General features: G+C 36.8%; 1 protein-coding gene across 2 annotated transcripts in view; it reads left to right on the top strand.

Annotated features, from left to right (window-relative positions):
- ATM (ATM serine/threonine kinase) overlaps positions 1–27,204 on the top strand; it is a 64,106-nt gene extending 36,902 nt beyond the window's left edge. For both annotated transcript variants that reach the window (XM_072405372.1, XM_072405381.1), the window contains 25 exons: positions 53–208; positions 320–425; positions 1,310–1,398; positions 2,115–2,217; positions 2,762–2,910; positions 3,010–3,114; positions 3,834–3,953; positions 5,890–6,118; positions 7,245–7,412; positions 7,500–7,619; positions 8,935–9,152; positions 10,191–10,398; positions 11,620–11,733; positions 12,188–12,346; positions 13,184–13,322; positions 13,871–13,953; positions 15,505–15,645; positions 18,049–18,165; positions 18,862–19,011; positions 20,085–20,250; positions 20,864–20,950; positions 21,536–21,650; positions 23,039–23,102; positions 23,856–23,980; positions 24,615–27,204. In XM_072405372.1, coding sequence (XP_072261473.1) covers positions 53–208; positions 320–425; positions 1,310–1,398; positions 2,115–2,217; positions 2,762–2,910; positions 3,010–3,114; positions 3,834–3,953; positions 5,890–6,118; positions 7,245–7,412; positions 7,500–7,619; positions 8,935–9,152; positions 10,191–10,398; positions 11,620–11,733; positions 12,188–12,346; positions 13,184–13,322; positions 13,871–13,953; positions 15,505–15,645; positions 18,049–18,165; positions 18,862–19,011; positions 20,085–20,250; positions 20,864–20,950; positions 21,536–21,650; positions 23,039–23,102; positions 23,856–23,980; positions 24,615–24,795 — 3,412 coding nt within the window. In that variant the 3' untranslated portion in view covers positions 24,796–27,204. The remainder of the gene's footprint in view (positions 1–52; positions 209–319; positions 426–1,309; positions 1,399–2,114; positions 2,218–2,761; positions 2,911–3,009; positions 3,115–3,833; positions 3,954–5,889; positions 6,119–7,244; positions 7,413–7,499; positions 7,620–8,934; positions 9,153–10,190; positions 10,399–11,619; positions 11,734–12,187; positions 12,347–13,183; positions 13,323–13,870; positions 13,954–15,504; positions 15,646–18,048; positions 18,166–18,861; positions 19,012–20,084; positions 20,251–20,863; positions 20,951–21,535; positions 21,651–23,038; positions 23,103–23,855; positions 23,981–24,614) is intronic.

Genomic DNA, 27,204 nt, shown 5'->3' with positions numbered 1-27,204 from the left:
TTATGATGTTTTTTGTATTTGTGACATTTATTTTTTTTTCCTTCTACTCTAGACCAGGTGAGGGAACAGCTTTTGATGATAATTTCTGGTTGGATCTTAATTACCTCGAGGTGGCTATGGTAGTACAGTCCTGCTCTGCGCACTTCACAGCTTTGCTGTATGCTGAAATTTACTTTGACAAGATAAAGCTGGATGGAGAGCAAAGAAGGTGATTGCTTTTATGGCTTTATAAACTAATGTCTTGATGTTGTAGTAATATAAACAAAGTAACTGACTGATTCTCCCAATTTCAAATTAATACTTTGTTTTATATTGCCAGGGGTACCAGTGCCCGCAAGTCTCTGAAGTTTGAAGAAGAGAGTCAGACTCTGACCATTGTCAGCATGAGTGAGAGAAGCAGGGAGGAGACTGGGATTAGTCTGCAGGTATGTATAGAAGAAAAACCTATAAGTATGAATTACTTTTGCAACTGAAAACTATTTTACTACCAGTTTTTAATAAAAGCAAATTGCCTAACCCTTTCATTACCAGAGGTCTTTGTAGGCTGGCTGCCCATGCCAACTCTAGCAGCATCGAGTTGCACTGTTATTTAATTTTAATTAGACTCTAGACAAACTACTAAATCAGTATATAAAATACATATTTAGGAGCTGGTTTGCTTTCCTAACAATTTGCATTCCTATCTATTCTATCCTGAGAAGTACACAGCTGTGCCCTGTCTACCAGGACAGATGATCTGATTGAGAATAAGAGAGGAAAAAAGGATTAATCTATAGCTACAGTGTTCAGGATAAACTGTAGTGGCTAGAGCCAAGTTTGTGTAATACCAGTGAAGAGAATGTTGCAGTTGTTCAAAGAAAAAATAGTTGGACTGTGTACCAGGAGTTTGGTGGTCGTTTTGAGGAAAGGAAGGGAGGTATTAGCAGTGGTGTAAGTGGCAAGACCTAGCAATGTTCCAGATGTAGGGGGGGGTGAAAAATAAGCCATTTCCAGATCAACAGCAGAGCTTTCCTTAATTCATTATCATTTTCAGTTCATTCCTATGGTATTGTCAATTCAAATGTATTGGATTCCATGTTGCATGTCAAGTTAGTGACATTGCAAATTAATTCTCAAATTATGCTTGTCGGTATAAAAGACTGTAAGAATGAGGACCCTTTTTAATTTGCATATGTAACCTTGGGTTTAAGTTTTGTGAAATTCTTCTTACATGTCCCCCCCCCCTTCATTTTTTCATTTTTTACGTTTGCGTATTGCTTTCTTGTATTTTTTTTTTAATTTGACCATATTTAATTTGTGTTCACATTAGGACCTTCTCATGGACATTTACAGAAGTATTGGTGAACCAGACAGTTTGTATGGATGTGGTGGAGGAAAAATGATTCACCCACTTGCCAGGTAATACTATCTACCCACGTAAGGCAAGTTTGTAAACTGCCATCACTGACCACTTCTAGAATAGTTACTTAGCCGTCTTAGTGACCTCATGTACTTCATAAAGCATTGAAACAGAAGTTTACTGATCCAGACTTCACTATTTCATGCTTCTCTTGGGTTGATGATTCATAAAAGAGTGAAGTTGGAGGATCAGAAGGGCAGCTTTCAACTAACTTTTACAGAAGGAAGATAGCAGTTAATGCCTCTGTACCCAGGTTTAATTTTAAAGAGATAACAAACCCCACTATTTTCGCCCGTCCTGCTCTGTAGTAGAGGAAGCTGGGATTGTCCAGTATACTAGACCCAAAACAGGGACTTTGACACTTCCATAGAGCAATTTGGCAGTAAGCTTATTGCAGAAGGAACATTAAGAAGAGAATCCTGTTAGAGAGTTGTCATCACAAATGTCCCTATCGCTAAATTTTTGTTGCTAATCTAAACTTTTAGGTTACCAGGACAAATAGAGAGTTCAGCCAGTGGGGGTCAGAGAACACAACAAAACATAACAGAATAGCTTCAAGACTCAAACAACAACAAAAAAAAAAATGAATACACTTGACAGGACAAAGCCATGAATTGCATTATTATTTTTAATTAGTGAATTGTTGTATGTCTGCATATACTTTTGTTATTGACAAATGTGTTTAAAAGTGCATTATTTTAATATATTTTATCAGAATTCGAACATATGAACATGAAGCCATGTGGGGAAAAGCCTTGGTAACCTATGACCTGGAAACTAGTCTTCCCTCCACTGTTCGTCAGGCTGGGATCATGCAGGTATGTCACCTGGCTCAAATATTTAGAATAAATATTTTTCACAATAGCATTATCTTCAATTAAGTAAGCCAGTAGGAGTAGAAAACAATTCAGAATGGCAAGAATGGATAGATAGGGGTTAGAACTGTATGTAGCTTTGGTGAATCTATATATACTTTTACGTGAATATGGCTGCCATACATTTTAGGTTTGTTCACTTAATGTTTTTTTGTATTCATTTTTTTCTTTAATATTGTTCTCACCAGCTCTCATTGTGCTTAGCAACTATTAAGTGTCAATCATATCCTCTGATCATCCAATGCAAAAACAAAATAATAGAGTTGATTTGTTTTGTTTGAAGCAGTTATGCAGGTGTTTGTACAGCCTTATACCTTTGTGCAGAATTCAAGCAAATATAAAAGAATACATGAAGGCACCTCTTTATTTATCGTCACAATATTGCATCTAATTTAAAAAGGCAAACCGTACTTTAAGTTATGTATCATTCTCTTGCTGTCTTATGTATGGGTAGACAGTTTTTGATAACTGACAAGTCTTTTTGCAGGCTTTACAGAACTTTGGCATGAGTCATGTGTTGTCCACCTACCTGCGAGGCCTTGAGTTTGAGAATGCGGACTGGTCCTCGGAGCTCCAGGAGATCCATTTCCAGGCAGCATGGAGAAACATGCAGTGGGACCAGAACCCAACCTACAAGTAAACACTTATATAATAAATCAAGATGACTTTGTATGTTTGTCATTGCTATATTTGATAATGGTCTGTGTAATTTATTTATTTTTTTTTTTTTTATAGGTGTGACTTAGTTGGGCCTGGCTATCATAAATCTCTTTACCAAGCTATACAGTCCCTGAGGGACAAAGAATTCTCAACTTTTCATGACCATATTAAATATGCCAGGCAAGTAGTAGTGCACCATACATCTCATTGATGGTAGTATTATAGTAAAACTAGTCTGCAGGGCTGTACTTCATGCTGTGCCTTAGGTATAAATGCATATGCCTGTTCTTTTATGTAGGCTTTACCTATTCTTCTAAAACCATGTTACATCATTTGGGTGCATGCATAGCCAAAATGTGGGTTTGAATAGAATAGGGGATCATAATTTTAGAGAGTCTTTTTTTTTTTTGCTGTCTGCCATCTACAAGGGGTCTTGCAGTACCCTAAAATCTATTCTTTTATGTCTGTGTACCTGTTGGAGATGTTGTCAGCAAGAAAGAAAGTAAAGGAAAATCTGGTAGTAAAAGGAAAAAATAGTAGTAAAAATTAGTAATATCCTTCCTCACTATATCCACACTAAATTGAACCAAATTTTCTTTTCAATACAAATGCAAATGGAACTGGAAAACATCTTCAGTGCTTCATAAATGCAAGCCACGTTCCCATTATTGTACCTGGAAACATGCTGACTAGATTTTGACAGAAATCCATGTACAGAAACTCTCCATATTGACTATGCACTGCTGTCTTTACCACAGCAGGAAGGACTATAGGAGACATAAGCTTGTATTTAGTTTAGGTTTGCTTTAATTCATCATTAAGTTTTCAGTGATAAGAATTTCAGGATGATTGGAATGCCTGCAAATTATTGTTAATCATTTTTTGTACTCTCTCTGTAGGGTTAAGGAAGTGGAAGAGCTTTGCAAAGGCAGCCTTGAATCTGTGTACTCCTTGTATCCTACACTGTGTAGGCTCCAAGCAATTGGGGAACTAGAGAATGCTGGGCAGATGTTCCTAAGGTATGTACCAGGCCAACATTTTATAGTTTAATAAAGAAATATTTTAAAAACAAAAATTCCTTTTCATCCTTAATGTGGGTAAATTGTCCACGAGATTGGAAATCAGTATTTAAAGTACAACTGTGCCCAAACTATGGGCATTATTTGTATTTTTATCAGGTAGTAAATACTTTAAGAAAACTACCCCTGACCTGTCTATCATACTTAGATATCACAACAATGACTGCAACATGATATCACAACAATGAAGTGGGTTTTAGTATGATTCAAGCACTGGTAACTGAAAGGCTGCATTGGTCTGCTCTCATTGAAGATATTAAAAAAAGAAAACAAAGATTTCAGTCTCCCTGTTGTGAAATATAAAGATTAATTTCTCCATGAGGGCTTTTTAAAGTGCTAATTTAGAACATATTATTACTTTAGTGTGCACTGGTTCACTTTAGCGTGAAATGCTCTGCTTGAAAAATCTGTTACAGAAACAAAGAATTCAATGTTTTAACAAAGCCGAAGTGTATGTATACCCAAAGCCTTTTTTTCATTTTTGTTTTGTTTAATGGGGATAGATCAAACTTCCTGTCAGTGTTCTGCAGTCTACGTTCCTTTGGAGAGGATTTCCCTCAGTTCCTGTCCTCGGGGACGTAAGAGGAAATAAGAATGCATAAGTGCAATGTCACTGGAATATGTTTCTTATTGGAAGACTTATTTTCATCCTATTCTGGTGACAGCTTTAAATTTCTTATGACATTTTTTGCCCATTATAAATGCAATATTAAAGATTAACTTGGCAATACAAGAATTGGCAATAAAAAACACATAAGAGAGATGTGTAAATCTTTACAAATAGAACAAGCAAAAGAATAATGCCATTTAAAATATTAAACAATATCAAAAACATAAGAAAAATGCAATTAGTATACAAGGAAACTACCAAATAAAATAGCCATCAACAATGAGTGTGAATATAGGTTGGATGAACAGACTTATCATAAAACTCAGGATTCAGGATGGGGGCCAAAAAAGGAAGGGGGCGTATGGTCCCAATTCTTGCTTCTGCATGCTTTCCTAGGACAAGATGGAAACAAGGGTTGGGGATGGGGAGAGAATAGGAAGACAGCCTGCAATTCCCAAATCCTGCCCCTACAATGAGCCAGAAAACACCTTGTATGTGTGGGTTGTACAAAAGTGCAAGCAGCATGCTCAAGTAAAATAAAACTGCAACATACCATCACTGGAAGCATAGATAAATTCTTCCATAGCTGCCATCTGGTCTGTCTGCTTAAACTACTCCCGTACAGAAGGTTGGTTCCGATCACATTTTTAGTGACAAGGATCAACCTGACAAACAGAGATAATCTAGCCAACAGAAATTAAAACAGGTTACTGGCTTGATTAAGTAAATTCTCATTTCTTTTGTATAAAAGGCTAATCTACCCAGCTGGGACATAAAATCAATGTAAGATCAATGTTTTGACAGATGTACTTACTTTAATATTAAACTTCATGTAAAAACAACATGCAATTAGATTAGTACTGCAGTAGCTTGAACAGACAGAGACACGTTATTGGTTTTCCTAATTAAACACCTTTGGGAGAATGTGCACCAACCAGGTTTTTCCTCAATATCTGTGCCTGATTTCATAAATGTTGTTTTGGATGATTGGGCACGGACACACTCCAAAATCTTGTGAAAGCCTTCCCAGATGAGTGGAGCTTTATTGGTTTGGGGGATTTCAACTTCATATATATAAATGTCCATGGTGTTAGAGTGAAGTGTCCATCAAGTTTCTATAGGTGTAATAGCCATATATTGTACTGAAATACCTGTGGACATGGGCATATGTCCTACTACATCTTAGCTGGGGAAAATACATAAAAACATTTTTCTTTTGTGGTATTTTTATTTGTGTTCAAAAATGTTGTCATTATTTAATTTCAGATCAGTTACCGAGAATCAGTTAAATAACCTGTATACAAAGTGGGAACAGCAGTCCCAGATCCTTAAAGACAGTGACTTCAGCTTCCAGGAGCCAGTCTTGGCTTTGCGCTCTGTCATTCTGGAGATGATGCTAGAGAAGAATGACTCCAATTCAAACGACATCAAACATATCCTTACAAGGCACTTGGTAGACTTATCTCGAGTTGCCAGGACTGCCAGCAACACGCAGGTAAGTGTGCTGAAATCCACACAGAACACTCCCTAGCACATACCATTTGTAGGTACGATTACAGTGAGATTGCAGACAGATATCTAGTTACATAGTTGAAATACTTATCATCACTGATTTGTCTGAGAAAGGATTCGTGAAGTAATACAGGTAGTCCCCGGGTTGCATACGATATGGGGACTGTTGGTTTGTTCTTAAGTTGAATTTGTATGTAAGTCGGAACAGGTACATTATTTTAATAAATGCAATTAGGACAGTTGTTTGTCTCAACATATTATTAATAAATTCCTGTCATCCACCCACCTCTGCTGTGTTTCTTGCTTATATAGTGTTAATACTCAGACAATACAGATTCTGTACTGCTGATTGGTTTCCTGGTCAGGTAATGAATTTAACTCACTGTGGGTGCCCATTTAGAGCTTACTAACTCAAACAAGCCCACACCTGATACCAGCCACATAGGCTTTATTTTAACCTCTTGAACCTATTACCCATTAGAATATATTTTTCAGTTTGCTTGTGTAGAACAGACTTGAAACATTCCAATTTCTGTTCTGTGTTCTTTGAGGACAATATTGTCTCCCAGTCCAAGTCACAGAGAGCCGCCCTTAATAATGGAAAATTTGCTCTCATAAAATGTAATGTTTTTATCTTTCCTGTTTACAACTTACATTAAATGAAATCATATAATGGTCATTGCTACCCAGATTTTATTTTATATGCATATTTTTTAAGCTCTGCATTGTTAGAAAGAACTAGGTCCAGCATAGTATCATTTTTAGTCGGGGCTTCTATAAACTGTACCATAAAACCATATCTTGTATTAAATGTATAAATTTCCTGTCTTTTGCTGTTCCTGTAGTGCCATTACTTCAGTCAATGTCTAGGTAGTTGAAATATCCCATGATTAAAACCTTTCAATTTTTGGTTGCTTTTTCTATCTGTGCTAGTAGTTGATTCTCTATTTATTCCTTAGCACTGGGGGACCTATAACAGATTTGGAAAACATACACAGAGCAACATTGACTTGGCCTCCTTAATTGAAGATATTTATTTTCTACACTTGTCTTTCCTGCCACTCATAACATAGACAATTTCTAAAACTTCTAATGCATGTTGTTTTTAGCTTTCAGAAAAGGCAATGTTCCAGATTAAACAACACAACACAGCGTGGCTTGTAGTGTCTGAATGGCAGCTAGAAGAGGCTCAAGTGTTTTGGGCTAAAAAGGAGCAGAGTCTTGCCCTGGGGATTCTCAGTCAATTGGTTGATAAGCTGGAATCAAACAGTTTACAGGTATGTAGTTTGGTGTGCTCTTCATATCCTGAAATAAATAATACGTTGAATCTATTTCATAAAGCTGATTTCTGCTTTTATTTTAAGGTTGAGAATGACCCAAGTCTTCAGCTGATTTATGTGGAGTGTCTGAGGTTAAGTGGAAACTGGCTTTCAGAAACATGCCTGGCAAGTCCCACTGTCATTATGCAGAACTATCTAGAAAAGGTAAGAAGTAGGTGGATTTCAAACAAAAATGGCACAGTGTATAATGGGCATTGGTACCCTGGGTTTTGCAGCTCGCTTAAACTGCATAGATTTCAGTATGAAGTTGCTTTACATACTAATAATTATGTAATGACTCGCCCTTGTTTTTTTTATCAGCAGCTAATATCTTGCTGGAATTTCTTAGCTATAATTACAACATAAAAACAAATTCAGTTTAGAATGAAACTGCTTTGAGGGATATTGGCTCTTTCCAGCAATAGGATTACTATTAATTACTCTTAATTACTGAAAAGATATAAATAAACAATTATACTATTTTTGTGTTTTGCTGAAACACTGGAAATGCACTTGCCTAACATAATGGGACTGATTTATTTAAGTTCTCCAAGGCTGAAGGGAATACACTTTCATCAGTGAAGCTGAGTGATCCAGCAAACCTGGAATAGATCTGATCCAGGGTTCAAAACATTTGCTAGCAAATATCAAATGTCTTTAAGAAATCCATTTCAGGTTTACTGGATCACCCAGCTTCACTGATGAAAGTGTATCCTCTCCAGCCTTGGAGAGTTTTAATAAATCATGTCCATTATTAAAGTACAAGAAGGTCAAAGTCAAATATACTGTAAGTATGTCAATCAATGCTCTTAACAGCAGAAAAAAAAGTGGCAACACCAGAAAACTTTATATACAGAAGATGATTGCTCCTTTTTTGTGGTATCTGATTACTCTGGATACTAAAGGGTGTCCAGCAACAAAATTGAAGTCATGCATGTGTTCTGCTAAAAGGAGTCTAGCATTTCTAAATTGTTTACCTGCTACATGCAGGGGAAACTTTTTCTTAGTCTCTTTTAGGTGGAACTGGACAATTGTAACTTTGTAGCAAGTCCCAAGTAAGAGTCTCTAACAGGAGATAATCTGTGTCGGACATATTTATTTGTGCCATCCCGATGCGGGAACCTCAGTACAAGTAGTACTGTAGATGCTGAATCTGCATAGTGCCCGAACAAAGATGGTTCTATCCTTTTGGAGATAAAAAGGAGATGACGTACAAATACATACTGTGATCTCTGATAAGTAATAAAATAAGTAAGAGGCTTTAAAATTGCATGGTACCCAGTACCAATTTAACTTTACATGTAAAAGTATATGTGATTTTTTGTACTTCCCTACATTTTAAACCTCTTTAATACCAGTATCTTGCAGCAGATCATGTTTGGTATTGTTTAATACAGCCAGACTTTCCCTGGGCCAGAAAGCTTGCCATAATGTTGAATTAATTTCTGAGATGACACTAGTTCATTTTTTCATGTTACAGGCTGTAGAATTTGCGGAGGAATTCAGCAATGGTAGCAGTGAAGAGCTGCAGGAGGTACGGATGAAGGCTTTCCTCTCACTAGCTCGTTTTTCAGATGCTCAATATCAAAGAATTGATAATTATATGAAATCTTCAGAGTTTGAAAACAAGCAGGTTTTGCTTGCAAAGGCCAAACAAGAGGTAGAATTAATACGACAGCACAAGGTTCAGACTAACAGGTGGGTGTTTATTCTTGTTTGTCTTATACAGGTCTTCATTTATAGAAAGAAATTGGTGTATTTTCAGCAAGTACATATATTTGTGGTTATCTGAAAGAGGATGATAAATGTGACTGTCCATTTTTACATTCCTTTTGTTTTATATTTTATTAGTATTTTCTTCTAGAAGCTCTTTTGGGATCAGGGTGTGTGGCCAGTATCTTTGCAGACGAGTTTCTTAGATTACATGATAAACCAGGTGTCGATAAACTTTTCAGCTCATTAATCCTTTTGTGAACTTTATTATTCTTTATCGACCCCAAAGCATTCATTAAATGATAATTTAGGATTTATAAAAAAAAACCTCAGCCACTTTTTTTCAAATCCCCTGACCCAATCTAATAATTAGCCTCCCCCTTATCTTTTCCCAGTGGTGGTGGTGGTGCCTCCATTGTTCTTCTTGCAGGAAAATCTGTAGGTTATGTGTTACAATTTATTGGATAAATTGTGTTATTAAAAAATACAAGCTTTGCAGGATGGTTTAAGCCCCTTCTTTGGGCTTCGAGAATTGTGTGAACAATGGATCTAAGCCACCCCAAAAGCTTGCATTTAATTACCTCAAGTTAGCCTATAAAGGTTAATTTACAAACTTTCTTCAATAACCAATGGATAATACAATCAAGACTCTATTACATCTTTCTTCTTGAAATCTTGTCTAATACTGCCTGCACAGTTGTATCCCTAAGATTTAAGAACAATATCTGTACTGTTTATATATGGCCATATTGACGTGTATACAAAGGGTTTACTGTGCAGGTGTGGACAGGAGGAATGCTGTATACACCCCAGAAGGATGAGAAGGCGGGAAGAGGTAAGTAATCACTAGGATGGGGTGATTGTAGGTTAGATTAGGTTAATGGCTGTGGAGTTTGATTTATAAATATTGTAATTTTCCATTAATGCACAATTTGACGAACAACATACAAATTACTAAAAGGTAATTTTGCTGCTTTTGTGGAAAATAAAAAAATTCACTTAACGTACTGTTTTTCTTGGCAGGTATACTGTAAAAGTGCAGCGAGAGCTGGAGATAGATGAAGGTGAAATTGCAGCTTTGAATAAAGACCGGATGCGTTTTCTGTGTACAGCTATAAAGAACTACATTAGTTGTCTTGTGTCTGGAGAGGAACACAACATGTGGATCTTTCGCCTCTGTTCTCTCTGGTTGGAGAATTCTCGGGTGCCTGAAGTTAACAACATCATGAAGGTTCTTTTTTTAATCTAATGTTCTTAAACAATACTTTTAACAATACGTTTAACCAACCTATTAATTAAGGCAAGGCCACATACCTAATTTCTTACACTGAGAATAAAGATCTGAGGAGTTGCCTCAATAAATGGGACTTTCAAGGTCAATGAATACAGATTATGCAATTATAAATCAAAAAGCATAACTTTATTTAGTTTTATTAAAAAACATTGACATTAAAACTTATTAAAAATGTGCAACAAACATTATAGAAAATCCTGTCCGGGTTACCCAATCAAAGGGGTACACCCTGTGTGTTTGACCTGTTTCTCAGATAATATCTGTTTCTTCAGGAAAAAAGGGGACAGGGACATCTAAAATTAAAATAGTAAACGTTTCACTATCATTCATGAGCACAAGAGTATTATAATTTGCAATAATTTAGTTGAAATTGATGATCCTGTTCTCTATAATTAGATAATGGAAAATGATGCTGATTGAAATATAGTTCAAAAGCTGCTGTCCTTGCCCACTCTCACCTGATAGGTGGCTTCTTATGTGCTGCAAAAATAAGGTACATCCACATCTGAAGGAAAATATTTTTTAAGTTTGATTGTTTAAATTGTTCGATTAGGATGATTGATAGTGAACTGAAATGTTTACTTATTAATTTTAGATGTCCCTGTCCTCTTTTTCCTGAAGAAGCGGATGTAATCTGTGAAACGCCTCAGAACAACAGGGTGTACCCCTTTGATTGGGTAACCCGAACAGGAATTTCTCATAATTGTTTGTTGCACTTTTTTAACAAGTTTTAATGTCAATGTTTTTGAATGATACTAAATAAAGGTATGGTTTTTGATTTATTAGTGCATAATCTGTATTCATTGGCCTTGAAAGTCCCATTTATTGAGGCAACTCCTCAGATCTTTATTCTTAATGTTCTTGAAGTTACTAATATCTGCAGAGGTTACTTATGTGCATTGCCTTCTAATGTGCTGTCTTTACCATCTCATATTTTGGATATAAACAAATAAAACAGCAGCTTCCCATTTTAACGATTGTCAGTGATACCTGTGAAAGAAATGCTAATGACGTAGACAGTTCTGTGTTTTTTAAACATAAATGTATTTATTTTTCAATTTGTTTTGTTTCAGTAGTTTGAAGCGTGTTTGAATTGTAACATATATTATCATTTAGCCCTTTGCTCACTCCGGTATGTGTATGCTTCCTTTTCTGTAGGTGGAGTCGGAAAAGATTCCTTCCCACAAGTTCCTTCCTCTAATGTACCAACTGGCTGCTCGCATGGGGACCAAGAACATGGGGGGACAAGATTTTCATGAAGTGCTCTACAATGTAATTAATATACAGCAATAATTAGTGATGTGTCTAAGATGAGCTATTTGCTCAAGTGGTAATCTTGTGTTTCCATTATTAGATTTTGAATACGGAGGAATGTTATGTTATTTGTAGTGTTTTTGTGCTTTGATTACTGATGAAATATTATTCAACAGTTTCAAAAGGTTGTATAGAACAAGAGGGTCTAGTAACATTTTTTCTTTTATAGTTTTTGAGATTTAATATATCTGTATAATATTATTATTGGTATTATTCATAAGAATAATAAAAAACAGGATTTATATAGCATCAAAATATTACGCAGCAGTGTGGGTAATTACAATATATACATATATGATCATTTCAATCCAGAAATAGATTTAAAACGTAAATAATTACTATAGAGATAGGGACTAACCATTCGTTTATAAACAGGCCAGTGGTAACATACTGCTATATTTATTTATTCCAGTTGATCAGTAGAACCTCTTTGGGACACCCATACCATACGCTCTTCATTATCTTGGCTCTGGCAAACGCCAATAAAGATGAAATGCTGACAAGATCGGAAACCATGAAAAGGGGCCGCCTGAAAAAGAATGTTCCAAAGAAGATATCCCAGGCTGATGAGGTTACTCTTTTCAGTTCGCAGATTTATTCAAATAAAGACATTAATAACAACCATCATTAGTAATAAAATTTCTACTAAAATAGAGCTATACTCCATTTAGAATAGGAAAAGGGAGGCTTTTTAAATGGCCAAGCCCTTTTTTTTTCAGATCAGATACAGATGTAATGTATAGGTCTCTCCACTATTCGTTAAATAAATGTATTCTAAATACAATTATTAAAATGTATTTATTTATTACTATTTTGAGAGAGATGAACAGGAGTTACAAAAGAATACAATATACAGGGTATACAAAGGAAAAAAGAAAAAAAAACTAGTAATCAACAAAATGATTATTTACAAAAACATTGAGTATTTGAAACTACCATACCATATGTTGTTACTGAACTATGGAATTCAAAATCCCTGTTCACTATTTTCTTGCTTTATTTTGTTGAGGTACAATGAAGGGGGGGGGGGGCAAGAAAGGTAGGGGAAGAAGGGGGGGTTAGATAATCTAAGTGTACAAATATATTTTACATACAATTACTAACGTCACCTTCAAAGGGAACTAAATTCCACTTTGAGGTTTTTACCATCATGGCAGACATCGATGACTCAAACCTCTTCAAACTAGGTGGTGTTTTTTTGGTTTTCTAGCATCTTCTCTACATACTTCTGATCTAGATTTACTTTATTACTTACGTTCCCACTTGCTTGACATGTAGAGTAAGACCTGGCTTATTGAAACTGAAAACTGGCTACCCCATCTAGTAAGAGCATGACAGTTGCCCATAGGAGTGTTCCACTTGGTTGATGTGGAAGTTGTTTATTTTTTTTGTGTGTTTTGTTTTTTAGGATCGAATGGAGGTTGCACGCAGTATTGTGAATACAATAAAGAAGCAAAGAACACGCATGGTGCATAATGTTGAGAGGCTGTGTGATGCATACATTATTCTAGCAAACATGGATGCCAGCCAGTGGAAAGCCCAGCGCAGTAAGGCTTTACTTTTGTAATATATTAAATATTGATCACAGTACAAAACTTCAGGGCCTCATGTAAATTGCCTGTTCTATTTTAAGCAAGTAGAATATCTTATCATGATAAACTGCAACCACATACCTAGCAACTTATGGGGCTCTAAAAGCCCATTCTGTACATTTTAATTTTTTCAGTATATCAAGCTACAGTAGAGGCCATTTTAGAGGCCAATTTCTCATTACTAACCAGGAACACATCAGGAATCAGGAAGACCTGCCACCTAGTAGTCTAATAATCAGAATTTCACACTCATTTGTCCCACTCAAATACATACACTTGCACAGTTTTTGTATTTCTAACACTTTTTTTTATAACAGTTACAAAGAGTTGTGGCTATATCCTGCTAATTTGTGTCTGTGTGAGTATAGTCTTAAAAAAGAGGATTTAAACCACTTCGGAGACTATACCAACAATTTTCAATGTACAGCATGAGTAATGTTTGTGGTAGTAATTTTGGTTTAATTAGCTGTTTACCATTTTTCTTTGTGTCTTACTCATCATAGAAGCCATACCCATACCATCAAATCAGCCTATCACAAAACTGGGCAGCTTGGAAGATGTTGTTATTCCGACCATGGAACTGAAGGTATGCAAATACATCCATGAAAACAATACACAATATGCCTGAATTAATAAAGCTCTTCATGGCTAGAGGATACACTTTTATTAGTGAAGCTGGGTAATCCTGCAATCCTGAAATGGATTTAATAAAGTAATTTGCTATTTGTTAAAAAATGTTTTGCATCCTAAAACAGATCCATTCCAGGTGTTTTAGATCATCCAGTTTACTGATAAAAATGTATCCTCTCCAGCCTTGGAAAGCCTTAGCAAATTGGGGCCAATATGGTAAAAAAATAATATTAATACTTTTATTTTGTAAGGTATTATCCCAGAGTAATAAGGTTCAATTTAAAAGCATAAAAATAAAGACCCTGCCTGTCTTAAGGTTTGTTTTGTCCAACGTAAACTTTGGACCAAGCTATGTGATAAGGGAGTTGCTCCTTTCACACAACTCTATTGTGTAAGTACATTTCAACTTGAGCTCTGTGAACAGGCAAATAAAAGGCTAGACCTCTTCCTGGTGGATACGAATTTTAAAAGTTATAAACTGTTCATATCATCCCAAGAAAAAAAGAAAAGAATAAACATATTTTAAAAGAAATACAATATGTTGGCAACCACTACCGATACCCTTGAATCTTTGTAGCAGGGGAAGGCAAATAAGCTTTTTTTGATCACTATACTTACACCTCTCTTTTTAAATCCGCTTTTCAATCCAATCGATATAAATATCAAATTTAACATTTTATTACAGCATTTAAAGTGAGGTAGTCTGTTACAAAAACAAAAGGATGGAACTAGGAGTGAAAATGGGACAGGAATGTTTGATATCGTATATTAGATCCAACATATACATAAGAAATTTCCAATATCTGCACCTTTTAAATGAAATTAATATGATGAACCAAAATTGAAAAAAAACAAAATTATGTATGAAAGTATGAAAACAAAATTAAAGCTTAAGTTTATTCTGTCTATATTTTGCTCTCTACGGTAACCCCCACATTATATGACTTGCTGCATCTTTGAACATTCTAAGCTGTGAAATATGAGTTAAGCAATTTAAGAAAAATACTTGGTAGTCAAGCAGAAATAGTCCTTTGGTTGGGTGACAACACATAGCATTTTTTCAACCCCTTCTTTTTGTTTGCCTAACTATGCATAGCAACAAATAAAATACCTGGGAAGACAGCTCTGAAGCTTTTATGCATTTATTGCACAGATTACAAAACAATTGAAATAATTAACATATAAACATGGTATATTGTATATAGAAATTGTCCAAAAGTCTAAGCTGGATTCTGATGAACAATATTTTTTTAGTAAAGAACTCATAATAATAATAATGTTGTTTTCTTGTTTGGCCAGCACTGTAATTCTCTCTGTCTGCACACCTAGCAATGTTCTACAAGTAATCTATATGCTGTCAGCAGCACAGAGCACCTGTTGTGATTTGTTTCACATCATTACATTTCAATGCTGCCAACATAGTTTTCAAGTCAGATGTTATAAGTACTGTGAACTTGTGAAATGACGGGTTTGTTTTTCCTGATCATCTTCTCTTTCATATATTCAGGTTGATCCCAGTGGGAAGTATGAGAACCTGGTGACAATTCAATCATTCAAGCCTGAATTCCGCCTCGCTGGAGGTCTAAACCTGCCGAAAATAATAGACTGTGTGGGCTCAGACGGGAAAGAAAGGAGACAGCTTGTCAAGGTAGTGACGATGGAGCTCAATTTAATGAACTGGACTTTATTTCATTTCTGGAAATGTATTTCATTGGGTTTCCTGTTTGGAGACATTAACCATACATTCTTATGGTTTTCTGGATTGGCATTCAACATAAATGTACAATGGTGTACTTTAAAGGCCACAATGATAGCAAGAGGTGATTTACAGTGAATACTGTTTGAGATCTCCATCATCAATGTTAAATGATATTCGCTAATCTCTCTATTCTCTTGATGAGCATTTTTAATGGAATTGTGTGTTTGGATAATTATTTTTATCACATTATCATTTTTGTGCCAGTCTTTTTGTACGCTCATTATTTCTTATAGTATAAATATATATACAATCAAGGTGGCTTTTATATGCACAGTAGTGGCTACCAAAGTAACAAGTACAATACAATGTATGTGTTGACAGCACCTACTCCCCTTTCACATCCAAAAATCTCTTTTGTTAAAGTGAACATGTATTGTCCTAAAAAAATTAGTAATTTATTTGCAGTAGTGAATTTCAAAGACTTTGTGGTCGATGAAAGTGTCATTGTTAGTGATCACACACCTATCCATTTGTCTCTTTGGATGTTACAGCCTAAGATGTAGATGTAACAATTTTTTCAAATTGCGGTCAAATAGACCTGGTCATCAGATAATTTCTTTCAATAATCTTCCCATAAAATTATATGTGCATGGTAATATATTTTATGCAATTTGTTTACCTGTAAAATCCACCATTGTGTAGACATGGAAATGGCCAGATAGTACAGTTTAATTATTTAGGGTAAAGCAGTCACATTGCAAAAGGGACACTAGTGGAGTCAAGACCTTGCTGCCCAAAAAAATTACAATTATTTAGGACTTGTTACTGCTTGAAACTGTTTTTTTTTTTTTCTTTCAACTTTCTTGTCTTTTGCTGTAACCTAGCCATTAACCACATACATGGCATACTAGCAGCCAGGGATCACCTCTGTCTGGCAAGTCCTTCCTATCCTTGCTCACGTCTGTATTTCTTAAATTTCTTTTTAGGCTGAGAAAATAATCACTGTTCTAAAAATGACAAAGTAAGTTTGATATGTGTATAGTATACAAAAGAGAAAAAAGTTCTAAATGCTGTCATATTTCCAACATCAGCTTGCCAGACATGCAGTCTCCCTATCCTTGTTTGATAATTACATTCTGCTGACACTGAACCTTTTTTTTCCTTCAACTTAACACTAAAGTATTGTTTAAAATGATTCTGAGACTGATGGAGTGTGTTTACGAAGTACTGACTATGAGAACACAGAACTACTTAGTTGGCATAAAATTCAAGGTTTGGGTGTTGCTTAGGAGTAACCATCAAATCTATGGGCACCTTTACTTACTACCTCTATTTAATAGCCATTCAGACATGTTCTTTCTTTCATTCTCCATAATTCAGAATAATTTCTAAAAATCCTAGAAACTGAAGGCCCCTCATATTGACTTTTGATTGCGAGGGGATCTGGGTAAAGCTCTAGCAGCTAGGATCCTAAGAAACGTAAGAAGCGCATAAGTTCAGTCAGCTCTGAAATAGAAACTTTAAACTGCATACGTATAGCAAAGCTGACTTGTTCAGAGTTGTAGTTTTATATTTTTTATGTTTCAATGGTATAAATTGCAGCAGAGCAGTGCATTCTCTTCTTGTTTATCTTCTACCCTTACTTGGGTAAGGGTAACCCATTTTTTCAAACTTGCCTACCCGTCTTCTTCTGTCAATTGAAACCACCACTACTTCCCATCACTACATATCTCCCATCCTATTGTGTGTGAAATTCCCTCACCTACTAGATTGTAAGCTCTTCGGGGCAGGGTCCTCTCCTCCTGTATCACTGTCTGTATTCGTCTGTCATTTGCAATCCCTATTTAATGTACAGCGCTGCATAATATGTTGGCGCTATATAAATCCTGTTTAATAATAATAATTTTTGTATGCATACTTATTTATACCGTATTGAATCTAACCAAACCACTGTAGGTTCCTTGCAGTCTCTTGTAGGGAATGGATGACTTATCACATTGTCAGTAAAATGATGTCCCTCACAGCCTTCCAAATTCATGCCTGCCATGAAATTTTAAATCTGTTTGGTGGTATAATAAACAATGAGAGAAGAAATTGTTGAACAGTTATTCAAAAAGGTGACCTCAGCAATACATCAGCTCTCTGAAATCTGGCAGCTTGTATTACATAGAATTCTGATTAAGATGCATGAAAGATGTATTCTGACTTTAAAACCTTTACAATGTTTTGTGGATATCAGCAATAATTAACTAAACAATATAATTTGTTGCTTCTTTTTTTTTTAATTTGAGCTCTTTTAAATAGTTTGTACATGATACTGTCTGTAAGATTTTTTTTTTTTCACTTTTAAAGGGTCGGGATGATCTCAGACAAGACGCAGTTATGCAGCAGGTGTTCCAGATGTGTAATGCGTTGTTACAAAAGAACAGTGAGACCAGGAAGAGGAAGCTGACTATCCGCAGATACAAGGTTATTCTCTTAAATATAGTGATGTACAGTATATTAATTCTCACCAGTGAAATCATCTATTTTAAAACTTTTTAAGGAGAAGTTGTTATGCAAAGATTTAGGTTATTATTGACTTTATAAAAAGAATTTTTGAATTTTGAATTTTTGAATCTTCAAGTAAAAAAAAATTAAAAATTGTAAAAGCGCATCAACCTCGTTTAGTTGTCCTGCGGACCAGCCGCTGCTTCTCCTCCAGATATGCAGAGAAATGCTTCCAACAGTACACCAAAATAAAGCAATGGGCCACAGCTCATTGCTCATTCAAACATAATATTTAGCATTGGGTAACTTGCCTAGAGGTGGCTCTGCCCTTTGTGTTTCACCCTGCAAGGCTAAGATATAGACATAAGTCATGAGCATGATAAAAGCAGTTTTATAAACATACATGTGTAAGTTACTTATGGCTATGACCTGCTGCTGTTTCCAGATTTGCTGACGTAGTGATATTGGTTCAGCCTATTTCCAATGAGAGCGGTTCCTTCTTTTCTAGAGTAACCTTTAACTTTATAACCATTTATTTAGTTAAGACCGTCATTATTAGTATGAATTATATGATATTACCCTTATGGAGTGTGGAGGTTAGGAAAAATACTAGTGGTTCATAAATATTTTGTTATACTTATGTTTGACAAATCAAAAACATATCTTCATTGACAGGTGGTACCTCTGTCTCAGATAAGTGGTGTTCTGGAGTGGTGTTCTGGGACAGTTCCTATTGGTGAATACTTGGTCAATTCTGATGATGGTGCTCACAAACGGTACAAGCCAACAGATTACAGCAGTTTACAGTGCCAGAAAAAAATGATGGTTTGTTCTTTTTATTGTTTCATTTTTCTTAAAGGGGTTTATGAGTTTTGTATAATGTGAAGTGAACATAAAAAACATAAATGAGCACAACACATTAAGCTGTCGCCAAATAAAACAATAATCTCAATGTTTAGACATTTCACATTTCATATTTAGAAGAAAAAGCTTCAGAATATTTAATTCTGCATCATCAAGGAATCCAAAACTACAGCCACCAACTGATTTTAAAGCCAAATTCTAGGATATCCTTAAAAGTTCAACTTTAAATTCCTCAAACTGCTAAATAAAGGTGTCGCTGATGCCATTTTTACATTCCTATTTTCTGATCTTAACCCCTGTGAGATTTACTAGCCTAATCCTGCACATTGCACCTGACCTGTGTAGCGGGATACACATTTCCCATTATGTCCCCTATATATATACCTTATTCGGCTTGCTCCTACTTTCTGCTCATTTAAAAGGACACTCAAAACCCATCTTTTCAAACTTGCCTACCCATTTTCTTCTGTCTCTTAAAACCATCACTACTTCCCACCATTCCATATCCCCCCTCCTATTGTGTGCTACTTTCCTCACCTACTAGATTGTAAGCTCTCCTGGGTCATCTCCTCGTCCTGTGTCACTGTCTGTATCTGTCTGTCATTTGCAACCCCTATTTAATGTACAGCGCTGCGTAACATGTTGATTCTATAAAAATCCTGTTTATAGGGGGCATGTATCTGGACATTAGAATGCAGCTTGCTCCATGTCATGCCTACAGATGATGCCAGCATGAATGAGTGACCAATATGCAGCCAATAAAAAGAAGGGGCAAGTTGTGGACACTACTGTTAAAAAGTAGGGGTTTAAATCCTGATGCTGTTCCATTAGACCAAAAATAGGGCATATATATATGTACTGGGTAGGGCTGGAGTGTAACTTTAACTTGAAATAAGCAATAAGATAAGTAAAACATTTAACAAGAGTACAGCTACTGCTCAGAATGAAACAAATGGTCATAACTTCTTAGTAGGTATGTTCAGCTGTGTTTTACCCTGATTTGTAATTTCCTTCAACTCAATTCTGATTTTTAGGATGTTCAAAGAGGACGGTTTGAAGATAAGTACCAAACATTCCTGGACATCTGTGACCATTTTCGCCCAGTGTTCCGCTACTTCTGTATGGAGAAGTTCCTGGATCCAGCAGTTTGGTTTGAAAAGCGTTTGGCTTATACGCGTAGTGTTGCTACATCATCCATTGGTATGTTTTATTTACAGGAATACAAAGAGTTGATAATTGTTAAAGGGTAATGTTGCTTCTTTGCTAATATACCTAGAGAAGCGGGGAGCCAGCCTTAGTCCTATCAAGCTGGATGGGGAGCATTGGAGAATAGTGGGTCTGCATATGTGATGTATATTAAATATTTCCCATGAAGTAAAACAGTATTGGGATGATTATCATCTTGTCATCTTGGAGCTACTCACAAACTCACCTCACCAAGAGAGAGAATCAAGTCACCAAAGGCAGAACATAAGCTTTCCTACTACCGTTTCTGGTGCTTGGTAAAAGAAAATATTGTTTGCTCTGTAAAATCATGGTACCAAAACTCTTATACCGTCCTCTCCAGAGTCTTTGATTGTGTACACTTTCTAGACCAGTGTACTTTGCCTCCTGAGTATCTAATAATGGGATTCAATTCAGTGTATGTAAACTTTGGGTAAACATCTTAAGTGTGGTAGAGGGGAATATAGTTAAAGTTTAGGATTTCATACCAGTACCTTGTACAGATTCATTGACATTGAAGAAATAATATGCTGGTCAAAACTGTAAATTACCTTTATTAAAATCCTATGTATTCTTTTTTTCCTGCCAGTTGGTTACATTGTAGGGCTTGGAGACAGACATGTCCAGAACATCCTGATAGATGAGGATACAGCGGAACTCGTACACATTGACCTGGGTAAGCGTTCAACTGTTATGAAGAATCAGGTCAGCCAAGTGCAGAATTTGGTAATTTTGTATATGGGTAAAGTGAATGTTGCTTCCAAATTCAAGCATCGTTTGGCACAGTGGGACTGTTGCTGTGGTTTAGGAAGTAATTAGAATCACTTTTGGAAGTTAAAAATGTTGATAAAAAAAAATTATGCTAAAAACCTTTCTGTGAGAGAAGCCCAATTATTTCCTCACTTGTTGAGAGAAAGAATCAGTGTGTGAGTGGACCAGGATCAGGATGGCATTACTATAAAAACCCACATGATAAATTATTAGGTACACTGGACTTGTGTGTTAACCAGCTGAGAAAATATTGTATAGACTATAAGTGAAGCATTCTTGGAGGAATGTGACTGCTGCTCTCACTCAGAGCGTTGGACTGGTCATCATGCTCTTGCTATTGAAATGACCTACCTCTTCCTCCACAGTGGTAGTGGTACGGAAAGTGGGAAGGGTTAGATCTTTTGTCAGGAAATATTATTGCCGTATGTGTTATTGGGGGTGATTTCTTTCTTAGTTTCTGAAGAATTTATATGAATGAACTGTTTTGTAGGTGTTGCCTTTGAACAGGGCAAAATCCTCCCAACCCCAGAGACTGTGCCTTTTCGTCTAACACGAGATATTGTGGATGGGATGGGCATTACTGGAGTGGAAGGTGTTTTCAGAAGGTAAGATTTTCTCTGTCTAGAGTAACCACATGCGAGTTGTAAAATACACTCTGGGGTATATTTAAAATGTTTTTCATTGAATTCAATTAGAATCCAATGTAAACATCATATTTTGTACAAGCTGCTTTACATTTACCAAAAATATGTAATATGAGGACCTATCTAAACTATCCAATATATTTGTATCTAATTTGGCATCTCCTATCACTACATGGCAGTTCTAAACAAGATTGTACAGTCAGATTGCAACATATGTAGTGAGTTTTAGTCAGGTTCCTATGGCGCTATATAAATCCTGTTTAATAATAATAATAATAATAATAATTATATACATAATCATAGTCATATGACATATTTTTCTGGTACCGTATTTTCCGGCGTATAAGAGGACCCCCAACTTTTCCAGTTAAAATATAGAGTTTGGAATATACTCGCCGTATAAGACTACCCCTCTTCCAACGCACACCAAATAAAAATTAAAAAACATCAGATTTGATAATGGTAATGATGATGGTGGTAATTTTAATTCAAATGCTTATGACATGCATGTACTTAGCAGAAAAACTGTCACTTATAAACATAAGGCTGTGTGTCTGAGTGGTCTGCCAATTACTGTACTGTTCCTTCTGCCTCTCAGATCTCGCTATTGTGCGAGATCTGAGAGGCAGAAGGAACAGTACAGTAATTGGAGGAGGGATAAAGGAGGAGGTAAGAGGCGTCTACAGTGGCAGCCTACACTGCCCCTCGCGCACTCCACACTCCTCTAAGGCGCTGCCCCCTGAGTCGAATGGGCGGGTTCTAGTGGAGAGCCAATCCAGGCTCACGTTCTCCTCCTACAGGAAGATGTGTGTGCAGGTTGCTTCCCCTTGCTTCATGCTCCCCGCACGGAGCGCGGATTTGGCCGCGGCACCCCCAGCAATGTGCGCCAGTCATATGAAGCAAGGGGAAGCAAGCTGCAGGTAAGTACCCGGCCTATAAGACGACCCCGACTTTGGCACAGATTTTTCGGGGTTAAAAATTCTTATACGCCGGAAAATACGATATTTATTATTCCAGCAGCAGATGCATTTTTAAGATCCGTGGATACTGAGCTCAATAACTGAGGCTGAACACAAAACACTTTATGTCAGAGAAGAGACTGATTCAGACAAGGCCTTATAGAGGGTCAGAGAGTTTGAATATAAAAAGGCATACATCTTCTACTTTGCATATTGATTATAGAATATATAATGCTTTACGTAATAGTAAAAAAAAAAAAAATAAACTTCGATGGAAGGGTTATGGACATTCAGATGATACAAATCATCAACCAAAACTTTGTGATGGAGGATCACTTCTGTACATTTTTTTTTGTATTTTGCATTGGATTATTTTGTTTTTTCCCTAAGATGCTGTGAGAAGACAATGGAGGTAATGAGAAGCTCTCAAGATGCTCTACTGACCATTGTTGAGGTGAGCGTAAATTCCATTTTATTTCCAACATAAGGTGTGGGTGATCAAAGGCTCATGCGTTGTCGATGTACAAGTGCCAGCCTGGCACAGAAAGCTGTTGGTGACTAATACCTGCCTTAAAGAGCAAATTCTGGCAAAAAGTAAAATCAATTTGTAAAGTCCTAATGATGTCAAAGAAACACTTTTGCTGTGTTGGTGTTAGAAAATTCACTGAACTATTTCTGCAGTCCATTAAAGCTGTCTTCCACAAATGAGGTCTGGTGGTCTTCCATGCCCATTAATTATGGTGATGTAAAATTGTATTTGGCTACTTGATATATTGCCTATGAGGCTCATTCTAGGCTGGATTTGGAGTGTGAAGCTTGGAGGAACATCTTGTTTTTTAAAGACGAACCAGTGTTATACATAAAATGTAGTGGGGTGGACCAGTGCACTGCAGACTATGCAGAATATCAGCCATCAAAATATCTGCTTTTATTTTTCAAACTGCAGCCTGCAGAGGGACAGTTGATTCCTTACCTGTTTGTGTGGTTGCTATTTTGAGTCTTGCTCTTTTATTATGGTATTACATAAAATGGATGTTATTCTGAGAGTTAGCGAGTTTTTGTTAGCAGTGCCTTTGCAGCCTGTGACTTTTTTTGTGTGTTTTTTTTCTAGTATACCAGCTATATGAGACATAATATATCCAGACATAAGAATTGCTGTGAAGTACCTTTTGCACTCTATAACATGTATTGTACTTTGGTTGGGCAGGTGCTGCTTTATGACCCTCTGTTTGACTGGACTATGAATCCTCTGAAAGCTCTTTACCTGCAGCAGGATGAAGCTGAACTCAATGCCACACTTGCTGAGGACCCAGATTGCAACAGGAACACCTGGTATTGTCTACCTTCCCTTGTGCTGAACTATATAAACTTGTTTGACATTATGGTTTAAAAACAACTAACAAAAAACTGTTGATAGATGAAGCTTGCAGGGATCTGGAGCTATCATTATTTTCCAGCATCTGATCTCTGTGCCCTCTTTCTGGCTGAATGCATGACTGTTCTAATTAAAAAAGGCTTTGGCACTTTTTTGGTAGTTATGAAGGCTGCCCACCCATCACACACATTTTATTGATCAGTATAGTAACAGCAAGGGGTGATAAGAAGGTATGGGGGCAGAAGGGAGCACGTTCTGCAACCACTAGGAAGTTTTGCCTGATCAAAACTGCAGGAGGGGGTTTAAAAGTTTAAAAGTTGCTGCAAAATAATATGTTTGCCTTGAGGTACCTGCACTTTATTCTTCTACTTCCTCCTGGTACATGAACTTAATTCCTCAAGCACCTTTTTTTTTTTTTTTTTTTGTTAAACTGAATAAATAATCACACCTTAAGCTCATAAAAGCAGACTGTGTTTTAAGGTGAAGCAATCCACAACAGAATAACCTCCACAGAGTCAATGGTGGGTTGCTAGTTATTTGCAGCAATATTGTATAGATCTGTAATTTCATTCTTTCTTTGTTTCCTATCAGTGACTCGCAGAGCTTCAATAAAGTGGCGGAACGTGTCCTCTTTCGACTCCAGGAGAAACTGAAGGGAGTAGAAGAGGGGACAGTGCTGAATGTGGAAGGACAAGTGAATCTTCTCATCCAGCAAGCCATAGATCCAAAGAACCTTAGCCGACTCTTCCCTGGCTGGAAAGCTTGGGTGTAGTGTGTGCAATGATCACATTATCTGTGTACAACTATTCACCATACAGAAGGGAGGAAAGTAAATGTTTGTACAGGGAGTTTTAAGCTAGAAAGTCTGTGTACTCATTCTGTAGATTCACCCTCTCTATTTGTCCAGGAATAGAAGCAACTACAAGTAATTCCAACATTTGTTGGTGTGTCCAGAACAGCAGGTGATGGGAAATCTTCCAGTAGGCATAACTATTCTAATAATACCAAATCATAAAACAGAGATGCATCAAAACAGATGATGATCAAAATCTTTATTTTCTTTAGAATGGAACCCATCCCCTACCAGCATGATATAGGTAAGGACGCATGTTCTCAGTTTGGAATTTGTGGTCTTGATGCAAAGAGCTAGAGCTCTCCAAGCAACAGCAAGTATGAATTTGCTGATGGCTAAGTTATAGGTTTGCCTTAATGAGGGGCATGTTGGATTTCTAGAGCAGCCTTTCTCTACCTCTTAAACATGGGAGAACCCTCGAAAAAACTTTTAAGTCTTTAGAAAACCCTCTTCTATAATTACCACAGCTCACAGTGCATTAGTGTGGTGGTCAGTAGGAAGAATGTCTATTACATTGCTGGCCAGTGGGAAGAATGTCATCCTTACAGATAGCCAAAAAGATCATTGGTGTCGCTTAAACTGACCTGAAAGGCACAAATTGCTCATTGCTCAAGGAACCACTAGCAACCTCTACAGGAACCCTGGTTGAGAAACACTATCTAGAAGAACCTACTTCTTCACACAAACTAAACTGCTCATTTCCAAGCAATTATATAATTGCCTAAGTCTGCCATTCAAGTCACTGCAGGTGTTGGGGGGCTGCTATTTTAGCACTGCAGATGTGCTGAACACTATTTTCTGAATTTTGAGAAAATCCTGCCATGGAAGAATCAGTTAAAGGTGTGTACATTACCTTTTCACACCTGAAGGACTCCGCCTCCAATAAACAGAGCAAGGGGAACTGGAGCATCATGTGACCCCAGCTGTGAGTTAAAAAGCCTTTCAGATAAGATCAGGTGTGCCTGTGTCACTCAAAGGGGAACACACCTCCCCCAGAGTGACACTGTGCCACCAGAACCTGCCAACTCTCCCATCGCAGGTCTAAGCTTGGGATGAGAGAGTGGGCGGGTTGTGTTCAGAGGCAACCTGCCCACCGCCCTGAGCCTGCAATTCAATACGGGAGACATGATCCACAGCTCTGGCCAGTGCGCCCCCCCAGTGTGGTCCTTCTCCTGACCCCGTGGGGTGGCGGACCGGCCATAGCTGTGGACCAACAAAGAATTGTGAAAAAAGTGGGCACGCATGCCCACTCCCGAAAGAAGTGGGGCCACGGCTTTCCTAACCATGCCCGCCCCACTACACCCCTGGATAAGGTTTAGGTTTAGACTATTTGCCTGTATATTGGATTTGATGACTTTGCACATCTGTTTTGATGCACCTGGAATTTATATGTATAATTTAGACTCAAGGTGAAAATTAGGGATCCATGGGAAATGGAATATGGAGTTATAGGAGCAATGTTAAAGGAGCAATACAATGACCATGGTGTAGAAACACTGCGGTGTCCACACCAAATGCAGACACAAAGAAGTGTTTACGTGTTATTTCACATAAAGTGCACCTGTCACCAATCCACACCCAGTGTACAAATTAATATAAATAAATTGAAGGAAATATATTGCTTAGGGTCACACGTTTCAAGCTTGTAACAGGAAAACATCTTTAGTAATATAATTACTATTTTCTTTTTATAAAGGGTTATTATAAAATATACAGTTCTTGTTTCTGGCCCTTTGATCATTTAGGTCCACTGCATTTAAGAAAACTATTAGAAAGCTTTCACAAGACTAGTGTAAGCACAAGTACAAGTGTACTGTAGTAACAGTAGCATTTTTTGTCATCTTTTTTTTCTTTTGTCTCTGTAAATCCCATTTCTGTAATGAACTATTGAAATGGACTTTAACTTAGCCCTTCTCAGCACATTAGAATGAAGCATTTCAGAACTTCTCCAGAGAGTTCCTATTGTCAGCACCATCCGCAGAAGGTGAAGGCAGAGTGGGATCCAGCAGGTTGATATATTTTAGCTTAGGGAGAAACACCATTTATTTCCCCATTTAGTATTAAAAAAAAGGTCCTGTCTGAGAAGAGCTACGACTAAAACTTTGGATTTCAGCACCATCTGCTGGTGGTATCTGATATTGTGCTGTGACCCTCAGCCAAGCTCGAAAAACAACAGATATGGTTTGTAGGGGAATAATATGTATAGCAATATATAACCATTTTGATTTTTTTGTCATCTTTTATGCGCATATGGTGGAATAATCTTGTTGGACATGATTTAGTACTGTAAATTTTGTTTCTAATAAAGGCAGGTACTTTATAGAGAAA

This window comes from Pyxicephalus adspersus, chromosome 1, assembly GCF_032062135.1.
Source record: "Pyxicephalus adspersus chromosome 1, UCB_Pads_2.0, whole genome shotgun sequence".
NCBI lineage: Eukaryota > Metazoa > Chordata > Amphibia > Anura > Pyxicephalidae > Pyxicephalus > Pyxicephalus adspersus.
The sequence above is the reverse complement of the archived record's forward strand: the minus strand, read 5'-3'. Positions and strand labels throughout refer to the sequence as shown.